The sequence below is a fragment of the Aethalodelphis obliquidens genome, unplaced genomic scaffold (assembly GCF_003676395.1).
Source record: "Aethalodelphis obliquidens isolate GAN/ISIS:26980383/991018 unplaced genomic scaffold, ASM367639v1 scaffold11, whole genome shotgun sequence".
NCBI lineage: Eukaryota > Metazoa > Chordata > Mammalia > Artiodactyla > Delphinidae > Aethalodelphis > Aethalodelphis obliquidens.
Window position 1 is genome coordinate 31865078 of NW_020837955.1, and position 13228 is coordinate 31878305.

The 13228-nt window shown below is 52.8% G+C and overlaps 1 protein-coding gene across 1 annotated transcript in view; it reads right to left on the bottom strand.

Annotated features, from left to right (window-relative positions):
• Window positions 1-8976, bottom strand: part of HSPA12A (heat shock protein family A (Hsp70) member 12A) — a 68006-nt gene extending 59030 nt beyond the window's left edge. The window contains exon 1 of the mRNA XM_027112692.1: window positions 8840-8976. Coding sequence (XP_026968493.1) covers window positions 8840-8882 — 43 coding nt within the window. The 5' untranslated portion in view covers window positions 8883-8976. The remainder of the gene's footprint in view (window positions 1-8839) is intronic.
• Between the last annotated feature and the right edge of the window lie 4252 nt (window positions 8977-13228).

A 13228-nucleotide genomic window follows, 5' to 3' on the forward strand; every position in this document is an offset into this window, starting at 1 on the left:
GCAGCCCTGGATAGAGCCCAGGTATGCAAAGAGACCTTGAACCCCACTGGTGCCCAAGTCAGAAATCCATCGTGGAGCTCAGAGGCTCGGCAAAGGGCTAAGTGAGAGCCAAGCAGGGTCAGCATCCTAAGACACCAGCTCTCCTCTAAAGACCTGGGTCTGAACAAGACAAGGTTGCCCACTCTCACCACTATTATTCAACATAGTTTTGGAAGTTTTAGCCACAGCAATCAGAGAAGAAAAAGAAATAAGAGGAATCCAAATCAGAAAAGAAGAAGTAAAACTGTCACTGTTTGCAGATGACATGATACTATATAGAGAGAATCCTAAAGATGCTACCAGAAAACTACTAGAGCTAATCAATGAATTTGGTAAAGTAGCAGGATACAAAATCAATGCACAGAAATCTCTTGCATTCCTATACACTAATGATGAAAAATCTGAAAGAGAAATTAAGGAAACACTCCCATCTACCACTGCAACAAAAAGAATAAAATACCTAGGAATAAACCTACCTAAGGAGACAAAGACCTGTATGCAGAAAACTGTAAGACACTGATGAAAGAAATTAAAGATGATACAAACAGATGGAGAGATATACCATGTTCTTGGATTGAAAGAATCAACAATGTGAAAATGACTGTACTACCCAAAGCAATCTACAGATTCAATGCAATCCCTATCAAACTACCAATGGCATTTTTCACAGAACTACAACAAAAAATTTCACAATTTGTATGGACACACAAAAGACCCCGAATAGCCAAAGCAATATTGAGAAAGAAAAACGGAGCTGGAGGAATCAGGCTCCCGGACTTCAGACTATACTACAAAGCTACAGTAATCAAGACAGTATGGTACTGGCACAAAAACAGAACTATAGCTCAATGGAACAGGATAGAAAGCCCAGAGATAAATTCACACACATATGGTCACCTTATCTTTGATAAAGGAGGCAAGAATATACAATGAAGACAGCCTCTTCAATAAGTGGTGCTGGGAAAACTGGACAGCTACATGTAAAAGAATGAAATTAGAACACTTCCTAACACCATACACAAAAATAAACTCAAAATGGATTAAAGACCTAAATGTAAGGCCAGACACTATAAAACTCTTAGAGGAAAACACAGGCAGAACACTCTATGACATAAATCACAGCAAGATCCTTTTTGACCCACCTCCTAGAGCAATGGAAAGAAAAACAAAAATAAACAAATAGAACCTAATGAAACTTAAAAGCTTTTGCACAGCAAAGGAAAGCATAAAGAAGACAAAAAGACAACCCTCAGAATGGGAGAAAATATTTGCAAATGAAGCAACTGACAGAGGATTAATCTCCAAAATATACAAGCAGCTCATGCAGCTCAATATCAAAAAACAAACAACCCAATCCAAAAATGGGCAGAAGAGACCTAAATAGACATTTCTCCAAAGAAGATATACAGATTGCCAACAAACACATGAAAGGATGCTCAACATCACTAATCATTAGAGAAATGCAAATCAAAACTACCATGACGTATCACCTCGCACCAGTCAGAATGGTCATCATCAACAAATCTACAAACAATAAATCCTGGAGAGGGTTTGGAGAAAAGGGAACCCTTCTGCACTGTTGGTGGGAATGTAAATTGGTACAGCCACTATGGAGAACAGTATGGAGGGTCCTTAAAAAACTAGAAATAGAACTACCATATGACCCAGCAAGCCCACTACTGGCCATATACCCTGAGAAAACCATAATTCAAAAAGAGTCATGTACCACAATGTTCATTGCAACTCTATTTACAATAGCCAGAACATGGAAGCAACCTAAGTGTCCATCAACAGATGAATGGATAAAGAAGATGTGGCATATATATACAATGGAATATTACTCAGCCATAAAAAGAAATGAAATTGAGTTATTTGTAGTGAGGTGGATGGACCTAGAGACTGTCATACAGAGTGAAGTAAGTCAGAAAGAGAAAAACAAATACCGTATGCTAACACATATATATGGAATGTAAAAAAAAAATGGTTCTGAAGAACCTAAGGGCAGGACAGGAATAAAGATGCAGACATACAGAGTGGACTTGAGGACACAGGGAGGGGGAAGGGTAAGCTGGGACGAAGTGAGAGAGTGGCATGGACATATACACACTACCAAATGTAAACTAGATAGCTAGTGGGAAGCAGCTGCATAGCACAGGGAGATCCGCTCGGTGCTTTGTGTCCACCTAGAGGGGTGGGATAGGGAGGGTGGGAGGGAGAAGCAAGAGGGAAGAGATATGGGGATATATGTTTACGTATAGCTGATTCACTTTGTTATACAGCAGAAACTAACACACCATCGTAAAGCAATTATACTCCAATAAAGATGTTAAATAAATTAATTAATTAAATAAAGACCTGGGCCTGCTGGACAAGAACCCGGGCGCCTGAGGCTCAGGTTGTGTCTGCCCCTTCCCAGCAGTGGGATCTCGTCCAGCCCTTCTTTCCTCTGAGCCTCCTGGACGAAATGCAGCCTCTGAAAACTGCCCTATCTCCATCCACAGGATTCATAATAATAAACAATAATAGTGGGCAACAGCAAGTACTCACCATGAGCCAGGAAGTGTACTCAGCACTTAGCAGGGGTTATGGGAGTAAATAAAATCCACTCTGGGATGGGTGCATAGGCTATTCCCACTTTACAGATGAGGAAACTGAGGTGGGGGGGAGTAAGTAAATTGCCCAGAATCCCATTGCTGATAAGTAGTGAAGCTAGGATTGGAATCCAAGCTGACTGCCCCTGTAAAATCCCATTGGAACATTCTCTCTTCCCCACCTGGCCAACCCAGAGCGGTGCACTCTAGTTAGTGCAGGGATCCCCAGAGGGAGGGTCCCATTCCCCTGGTGGACCAGGGACCAGGCAGTCACGTTTCACACTAATTCTCGACCAATTATAAGACTCACTGATGGGTTTTGCAAATATATCCCCAGGCCCCATTTCCCTGATGGGTCTAATTCCAGAAAATCTGGGAATGAGAATTTTAATGACCTCCCCCCAGGTGATTCCTAAAGCTTTTCCCTTCCTGTTCAAGACCCTCTTGAGCCTGATTCCATGAAAGAGTCTGCTGCTCCCATGTCCTTGACCTCCTCTAAAACGCTCTAGTCTCCCTCTGTACCCAGAGCGCAGCCTCAGCAGAAAACCTTCTGCAGGCAGCAGGATCTGTCTAAAGTACTAACTTCATGTGGGTTCCATGCATTTGGGCTATGGTTACCTTCTGTTTGTGGAAATGATACAGGTTTTCTATTTATGGAAGTGATATAAATAAGACTCTTAAAATAAGTGCATTAAAGAAAAACAGTAGGTCAATTTTTTAAATAATACATTATAGTTTGGGTGGTCGGTACAAAAAAGGGGAACCTCAAGTAGCTAAAGACAGACGGAGAAGCAGTTCCCTGAGGATAAGAGGTGCCTGAGGAGGCTTTCCTGACAGCCCTGAGCTCTGTGCTAGCACCAGCCCCAAGAGCTAGGTCACCCGGGGGGATGCATTTAATTCCACTCAGCCTCAGTTTCCCCCTGTGTAAAATCAGCCACTTCGTGGAGTACTTGTGAAGATTTAATGAGATGAGACAGGTGAAGTATTTAACACAGGGCTGCTGCTTAAGACTCCCCGGTGACTCAGACAGTCCAGCACCAGGGAGTGGACCGTGTCCGCTCCCTCCCCTCCACTCCCACGTGCTAAGGTCCCAAGTCTGAAATGCAGACATGTGAAAACTCAGTGATTCTCAAACTTGGCCACTCTCCCAAAGAGGTCCTGATATAATAGTTCTGGGATGAGGCCTGGGCACCAGGAATTTTAAAACACTCTCCAAATGCTTCTAACAGGCAGCCAGGATTAAGAACCACTGTGGTAACTAACCCCAGGGAATGTCCAGTGGCCAAAAAGTGTGGCTCCTAGGGCTTCCCTGGTGGCGCAGTGGTTGAGAGTCCGCCTGCCGATGCAGGGGACACGGGTTCGTGCCCCGGTCCGGGAAGATCGCACGTGCCGCGGAGCGGCTGGGCCCGTGAGCCATGGCCGCTGAGCCTGCGCGTCCGGAGCCTGTGCTCCGCAACGGCAGAGGCCACAACAGTGAGAGGCCCGCGTACCGCAAAAATACAAAAACAACAACAAAAAAAGTGTGGCTCCTGACACCACCCACTCCAGGACCATGTCTGGATGACAGCTGCCCTCATTCTTGCTTCCCACCAGTGGACTCTGCAAAGATGGGGAAAGGTGTTCAAAAGCATTCAAAACAGTTTCCTGCCCATCCGTTATCTTCACTGTTCCCACAACAGACCCAGCAGGCATCATGCACCCCTTTCACAGACCAGGCAAGGAAACCTTAGGTGGAGCTGACCCGCAGTCTTTGGGCTCCAAAGCCACTTTGCTCCTCCAGCCCTCCGCACCTCTAGTGCACATCTGGACCAAGAGCAGGACTGGGAGTCATTTGCAATAAACATAACACAGCAGGGATTTGCAGAGCCCGCTGCGGGGGCCCGGGTGGGAGGCGATCGCTCCCTGCCACATGCTGCTTATTCATTAAACCGCTGGTTCCTCCCTGCCATTCTAATTATGCGCAGCGATAATAAAGAAGCTTTCTCTCTCACCAAAGAGGCTTATTTATGCGAAGAGAGCACTTCACCCCCACAAGATTGAGTCGTTACTCAAAGCCTTGTTGGAATCAAAGTCGCATCTCTTCAGCGATTGACTGAACCCCACCCACCTCCCCCTCCAGCTTCCGCCCACTCCTGAGCATCAGCGTTTCTAGAAGCGCCACTTCCCTGTGGAGTGGGCAGGATGTGGATGCCATTCCCCACTGCTGTACTCCCTCACAGTTTGCTGACTGAGATTCACTCAACACACAGTAGGACAATTATTGAGCACCTACTATGTGCCTCCCTAAAAGTATGGAAATGCAAGACACAGTCCCTGCCCCTGCTGGGAGAAAAGTGAGTGAGAGAAAGAGCACAATCTTTTAAGCTCCATGACCAATTCATACCCCATCTCCAGCATTCATTGGCTGGGTGAAGAGATTCATTGGCTGGGAAAAGTTACAAAATTTCTCAAAGGCCTCAACTGCCGCATCAGCAAAATGGGGTAATAATAACACCAACCTCATGGGGCTGTTGGGGGAGTCAGTGGGATATTCCCATAGGAAACTGGAATGAACGCTAGTTGGGATTAGCCATGGTTAGCACCAAAGGCTTTGCCCCACACAGGCAGGATCTCATCCAGATGGAGGAGTCCAGGAAGGCTTCCTGAGAAGTGATACCTGAGCTGAGTTTTGAAGGATGAGCAGGAGTTTGCTAGAGAAAGTGAGGATGTTCCAGACAGGGGGAACTGCATGAGGGCCACAGAAGATGACAGGGCTCTGGGAAACAAAGGAGATGGAAAACGCAGGAGACACGCACAGGGGTGCATCACGGTGACAGGGGACAGAGCTGCAAGGCAGGTGTGGACATGCAAGTGGATCCCATGGCCACCGCCCTAACTAGCGATACCCAGAGCATCACTTCGACTTTTTCCTGGCTCCTTTGGGAGCCACAACCAGTACCCTTCCACGCCCATCCGGAGTTCAGTGGCCACAGGAAAGTGGGGCAGCCACGCTCTATTAGTCATGCACTCATTCATGCAGATGCTCAGCACAACTCCCGGAGGGCCCAGCACATGCTGCGAGACCACCTCCTAACCCTCACTCAGCCCGTTTCCAGATGTGCCACGCTGGCCTGGCAGCTTTCTCCTCAGTGAAATAGGGGTGAAAGTGCCCCTTCCTAGAGTCATTCATCCAGTAACAAATGTGACCAGGGCTAAGTGAGATAATTCAGTATTCTCAGATTTCAATACAAACTAAGTCCTCAATAAACATCACAATTTAAAATGTTTATTTTTTATTACAATTATCTGCCAGGATGGTAAGAATCCCATCTCTAAAGCCCAAAGCACTGCTTCTGGAGGTACCCCCAACCCAGGCAAAACCGCTGCCTGCTGTGCCTCTCCTTACCCTCCCCCAACCCTGGAGCAAATGACCTGGTTTCCACTGCCCACACCTAGCCCTGACTCGGTCACCACAGGAGCTAGTCCAGCCTGAACCACGCCAGCCCCCCAGTTGACCTCATCCTTCTAGGGCTCCACATGTCAACCAACTCAGGCGTTGGTGGGGGCAAGCCTGAGGGTCATCTCAGCCTTTTTGGTCCAAAGCTCCAGGGGTTAAAGGGTGGACCTTCTGATTTTATAAAGTAACTAATTTAAATGTTCTATTAACAAAATTTGCAAACACATACAAAGCAAATGGAATAGTAATGAACCGTCAGGTACCCGCCACCCAGCTTCAGTGACCACCAACCTGCCATTCTTGTTTCACAGGCACGTCCCCCTCTTGATTTACTGGGAAAAGTTTTATAGCTTTGTGGCCATCCCTTCTAGCATACCCCACCACCCGGGGTGCCCACTGCTCACAAGTCCCAACACATTTTGATGCCCCTGGCACCGAGAGAATCCTTGAAGTAATCCCCTGAAGAACAATCATTTTTATGTCTCTAACAGAATGGTAATCACTGGCCCACGGGGCTGTGCAGGATGGTGGTGAAGGGCTGGAGCCCTGGAATCAGGACAGCCTGCTCTGTGTCCCAAGTCCATGTGCCTAGGTCCAAATCAATACTCACTAGATATGTGACCTTGGATAGGTCATTCAACCTATGTTTAGATTTCCTACCCAGTAAAGGGGCAATGCTGGTACCAGGTTTCTTGTGTGGCTTTAAAAAATAAAATAATGCATGTTCATTGCCCAGCACAGAATATGCAATAAGGAAACCTTAGAAATAGATGTGTTAGGTGGTGGGTGAGCAGGCTCGGCTCCTATGAGATACTATTAATATCTCTCATTTTATAGATGAAGGGATGGAGGCCAGAGAGAAGCAGTGAGCTGCCAGGGACAGCCTGCTCTGTGTCCCAAGTCCATGTGCCTGGAATTGTCACAGCATGCCTGGAACCACAGATCACTGTAAGTGAAGAAACACTCTAGAATAGATGCAGGCAGCAGTGGCGGGTAGCCCAGCACACCCCGCATGTCTCCCCATTCTGGATGGGGAGCTCTCTCAGCCTGAGAAGAGACAACTACACAGTGCCCCTGTGAGTGTGTGCAGGGTAGGGGTGCTGAATTCCATTTTTCTAGACAAAGCGGGGGAGGAGGCTGGTACACATCGTTGCTCACTCTTCTGATTTGACAAATCCTATGGCCAACCTTGCACTGGATATAGCCACCCACTGTTCTAACATAAGAGGCAAGAAACTGCTTCACTAACTTAAGCTTTAGCAATCCTTAGCAGTTCTGATGTCCCTCCCTATCATTCTACTTTTTTTTTTTTTTCCAATTTAAAGGGTGGGGAAAAGATAAATCAATCCAGTTGCTGAGTGATGTTCAGACAAAGACAGCCTCCAGCCCACTGCCCGTGTTTGCCAGCTGAGGAAGGGCAGGGGAGGGGGGCAGATTCGAGATGCTGTATTTAGGCCCCGCCTGGACTCTCCACGTCCCTTCCAGGAAGGAGCCTTGTCAGGATCTCCCCCTCCCCCCAGCACTCCCCCACCACTGCAGTGCCGTGTCGGGAGGCACCTCCCAGATCCGCAGGAACAATGGGCTGGGGAGGGGGCAGGTGCGACTCCGAGCTCATCAGAGGGCGAGGGGACGCGGCCACAGACAGCAAGACTGTGAGTACACTTCTCGTGGTGGTTGTGCTGCCACCTGAATCAGTTTCCCCAGCTCCGGTGGGGTCTCCGCAGAACCGAGCACTCCTTTCCTGGATGAATTTCCCTTACGCCCTAGGCATTTTAATTTCGTCCCCGCTAGGAGGCTTGCCTTGTCGCTCCGGAGGAAGCCCCCGGGCCACGCTCCCCTCCAGCAGCTGCTACTGCCAAGGCCCTGCTGGTCAGGGACGCGCGGCATCCTTCGTGCGCCCAACTTTCCCCACTTGGGACCCACAATCCTGGCCAGCCTGTCCCCTCTTCTGGTGAAAGCCATGATTTATAGCCCTGGGATCCAAGAGCTGCCCCTCCTCTTTCCCCCACTCCCAGGTCCAGTCTCGCTCCTTACCCTCCCTCCCCCCACTTTCTGAGCCTGAACCACGCTTCCCAAAGAAAGCGGCCCTGGCACATTTGCTAAATGCGAGCGTCTGTCCCCTGCACTGGGCGCCGTCTCCTCCCCCCAAGCCCGGGCAAGAAGGGATAGAGGAGCCCCCGCCGCTTCCCTCCTCCTCAGCCCAGAGAATCCCCGGGGGTGGGCGGGGATGTAGAGTGAGATGCAGTTCGGGGAGCTACAGCCGCCACTCCGGGTGCATCTGTCCGGGTGAGAGAACAGGTCCAAATCTCTGACTCCCCCTGGTGCCCACCCCCGCCTCGCTGAGTCACGAAAATGAGCCGCTGGGGACACCGGGTCACCCCGAGGCCGGCCGTTTAAATGGCCAGCGTGGGCGTCCCCGCATAGCACGCAGGGGACGGACATGGGGAAGGGTCCTCACCCAGACGTGCATTGGGCCCCCGCCGGAGGCGACATCCCGCGGCGGGGACAGTGGGGTGTCCGGGCGGGGGCTGCGGTCCTCGCCGCAGTGTCCGCACCCCAGCTGGGAGCGGAGCACGTGACCAGCGGGCCACCCTTGGCCCCCTGGACTCCCGGCCCCGCCGCGGTGCTGACCCCAGCCCTGCCTGCTAGGGAAGGATGGAGTGGGGTCGCCTACTTTTCCGTGGCCCGCGAGGGGACTGCGGGGCGCCGAGCGCGCCTCATCCCTTCCTCCGCCCGCCCCGCCGCAGCCGCAGGACCCGCACCCTGCGCTCACCTCGGGGCCCAGTGTCGCTGCCGCCGACCTCCTTGTCCGCCATGGTAGCGCAGCCCCCGCCCGCGAGAGGAGCCTCCGGCGCAGCGCCCGTGGCCGTGCAGGTCCCTGTCCGTGTTCTCCGCGGGCGCTCGGGCCGGGTCTGAGCCGCCGGGTAGCAGGAGCACTGTTCTGACGCGGCCGCCGCCGCAGCTCGGGCTCCTCCCCGTGCTCCTCCAGGGCCCGCCCCGCGCCCCGCCCCGCCCAGCCGGCCCGCTTGGGAAGGAAGGCGCGGCGTCCGGCCCAGCCGGAGAGCCCCGGGTCCTCCCGCCCGGACCTGCCGCGCCTAGCCGGGCCCCTCCTCTCCAGGGCTCACCCCGAGGCGGCCGCACCCCGGGTGGTGGTGCGGCCCGGGCCCGGTGGCTCGCCAGCCGGCCGGAAGCAGGCGCGCACAGGGCGCTCGGATGGGCGAGCGGCGGGGACTGGATTTCAGGCCCCCTCGGCCCCGCTACGCGCCAGACCTTTGGAACGGCCGGGGGCTGAAGCCCTACAGCAAGCACTGCACACGCACCCCACTCTCCAGAGGACGCCCGCTCCAGTTTATTTCTCTCCCCTAGGGTCCCAGAGGAGCGGTCAAGGACGCGCGCAAAGGCGGAACCCGGCGCGGCCAGCGCTCAGGCCGCAGACCGCGGACCTGCGCCGGGGCGATGCTGTGGGCACCGACGCGGGCGTCCGCCTCCAGGCCGCCTGCCGGACTCCATGGCAACTCGGGACCCGGGAGGCGCTTGCTGCGGAGGCTGCGTGGAGCCTTCCATATATGGGCTCCCACCCGGGCCCTCCTTACAAGTCTGAGAATAACGACGTTAATAATTCAGGGCTTGGGAGGTCAGTGATTCATTCTCCCTGTCCTCTGGCTCCACCACACACGTGCCGTGGGCACCTGTTCGGTCCTGGCCAGGTGGCTTCTGAGTCCGCTGTGCAAAGAGGCAACCAGGGCCGTGATAACATTCTAATGATCACAGTCACTGGATCCTTCCCTTGTGCCTGACACTATGCTAAGAGCTTAAGAGCCTTATCTCACTTTCTCCGAATAACTCTTAGAGTTGGGGACCAGAGGTCCCCATTTTGCAGATAAGAAAACTGAGGTTTGAGGCTGTTAAGTGATGATTCCAAGAACACACACAGCAAGTAAGTGCCCAGGCTGGAATCCCCACCTAGGTCAAAACCGCCAGCTTTCCCTCTGCCTTGAGATGGGCCACAACTCCAAAAGGGCATTTAGGGGAGGTGTAATCGTGTAGCCCGTTTATGGAAGAGGGGGTGGGCAGAGGGCTACAGGGAGAGCCCAGAGACTGGGGTCTGCTCAGAGGGTAATGGTCTGGGTGATGAGTTAAAAGGATGAACTTGTCGTCTATCTGCCTGCATTAAAAATCCCAAATGTACAGTCTCTGACTGTGTGTGAGACCACGGGCAAGTTATTTAACCTCTCCGAGCCTTAATATTTTCATCTGTGAAATGGGTACGACAGGAGAACCCACTTCCTAAGACTGAAGAGGACTAGATGAGATGATGCGTGTAATATGTTTCACTTGGGGTCTGGTGCGTGATATGCAGTCCAACAAGTATTAGATATTATTAAGTCATAAGCTTTTTAAAAAGTGGACAATGGCCAGTTGGGTGGGGCAGTGGGCAGTAGGGGCATATGGAAGGGGGGCTTCCAGAGTAGAGAACAGTGTCTTCCTACAGAGCGCCCTCTCCTTACCAAGGTGGCTTGCTTGCTCAGAGGCAGACCCAGGAGATGGTCTGGAGGCCAAGAGCATGTAGCACCCAAACACAGGCAAGAGGAAGGGCTGAGGCAGCGGTCCAGGTGACAACCTGGATGAGCAGGCTCAGGATGAAGAGTAGAAGGGCCGCCACTGGCCCCGCATCAACCCGAGAGCTGCCTTCCCGGTTCAGCTCATATGTCTCCATTGCGTGAAGATGGCCGGGCTGAGGCTCCCTGGAGTGGAATATGAGAGGGCAGGGACAGTCACCAGCACTCTCTCCACTGAGCATCAGTGTCACATGGACACATGCCTAGGCAGTGATGCCAGAAAGAGCTTTCTGTTAAACATGGTTCTGAGTGAGTCTCTCTTGTGCTCAAAACCATGCTGGGCTTCCCTCATCTATGGGGAAAAGCCCTGACTCTTTCAGAGAGACATGCAACACGTTTCACAATACTAGTGTGCCCAACCTTCCTCTTCTGTAGTCTCTTTCCCAAGAAGCCTTTCCTCCACCAGCCTTCCTCGCCCATGGTCACAAGCTGCCTCTATCTCCACGTTTGGCACCCCCTTCACTTCCCTCCTCCACCTGCCCACATCCAGACATCCTCCAAGGGCCCAGTCCAAAGCCATCAGCCCAAGGACACCTAGGACACTGCCCCGCACCCCCAGGCTCCCACGGTATTCTGCATACTCACACACCTCTCTTTTTCTCCTCCCTCTACACTGTCTGCCGCCCAGTACTCAGGAGGCTCCACCGTCTATCTGCAGGGAAGCCCACCTCTACACCCAGGGCTGGACTTTCCTCCAGGGCTCCAGACCTACTGAAGTTCTCCCCAGGGTGCTTCCCAAGCCCTTCCCACTCAACCAAGGCCCGGCTCATCCTCTCCTGCCCTCCCTCCTGGGTGCCTGGTCTCAGTAAAGGCAGCGCCACCCTCCAGTTGCCAAGCCACACACCTGGGCATCAGTTTTCAATGCTCTCTCTGCATCCATCCAAATTTATTCAATCTCCAAGTCAAGTGTTGCCCAGTTGATCTCTCTGTCTTCATGGCCACCTCCTGGTCCAGGCCCCATCAGCTCTCACTGCCTGCGGGTCTGCAGGGTCCCCTCACTGGTCGGACCTCTGGTTCCTGTCCTGCCCCCTCAGTCCGTTCTTTGGGAATCCAGTCTGCCCTGCCCACCTCTCCAGCTCCATCTCTCCCCTACGACTTCTTTCAATCCCTCCCGCCCACCCCTGTCTCTCTTATGCTGGGATTTCAAACACCTTAAAGTGCATTTGAGGTTTGGACCACTCCTCCCCTCATCCTGCTACCGCCAGCAACCTGGAGAACTCAGCATGGGTCTCCCCAGTCCAGGAAGCCTTCCCTGCACTCCCATTCTGGCCTGGGTGCCCCTCCTCAGTGTCCTTATGGCACCCTGTCCCCACCCATCAGGGTCCTGACCCCCGGTGTCAAGACCTCGGCCTTGGCAGCCTGTCAGAACCAGCAGGAAGCCCACAGCCCTCGCCCTCCTACCACCTGCTATGGAAAGGCCTTGGGCACCATCTTCCCTCTCCCCTGACCCCCAGCTGTAGTGACAGGAGAGCATGTGAGGCAGATGAGCAATGACATGCAAGCCCTGCCGTGGGCAGAGAGCAGACAGCTCCGATTTTCAGGGAGCATGAAAGGCGAGGAACACTCTGCCTTGGGTTTGCCCTCGTGGCGTTAATAATCATCACAGGAGTTAAGAATCGCCCTGGTGAGCATATGCTCAGCAAGCCAGGTGCTGGGATGGTCTACACGCACCGTCTCACCGAATTGTCGCAGTAGCCCTTGCTGTTTTACGGGAGAGGACATGGAAGCACACGGAGGTTGAGGCACCTGCTTGGCTTCCTCAGGCTATTAGTAGCAGAGCTGGGATTCAGGGCCAGGCCCTCTCTTGTCACTGGACATCAGGAAGGGCTCCCTCCATCCTCCTTTGATGCCCATGGTCTCTTCCCTAACAGCTGCCACAACCCTTCTGCTGCTACCAGATCCTGCGTGAACTGGCCTCCTGATGCCTCTTGACTCTCACTCCTTCAGCTCTCCCCTCCCTCAAGCACAGGTCACCCATCTTGAGCCTGCCAAACTGGCCCCACCTCAGGGCCGCTGCTCTCATTGGTCACAGTCCCCAAGAGCATCACGGGCCTTGCCCCTCCCTCCCAGTGCCTAGGAAGGTACTGGCACCTTCCCAGACCATTCCATCTAAGGCTGCTGCCCCTCCCCACTAGGAGTTAAGCTCCATGAGTATAGGATGTCGGACTCTGGTGCTCACCTCTCTATCCCAGTGACCAGAACAGTGCCTGGCACATGGCAGGTACTCAATAAATGCTTGATGGTGGATGGACTGACTCAGTCAGTGAAACCAAAACACAACAGGCTTTGCCCAGCAAGAAGGACCAAGCCCGCCATCGGGACGTTACCATGACTCCAGGGGTTCTCTCAGCCGTTTCAGGGCAAGTCAGGTCCAGATTTGTGGGAGGTCACTCGGCAGCAAGTCTCCTCCAGCTCCCCTCCAAACCTCCTCCCCTCAGTGCTCCCTGTGGGTGTCCCACAGCACCCGCCATACAATTTCTTCTCCACCCTCGGCCACGGTGGCAGTGAGGATGCCCCGCCCCACCAGTACCAATTTCAGATCT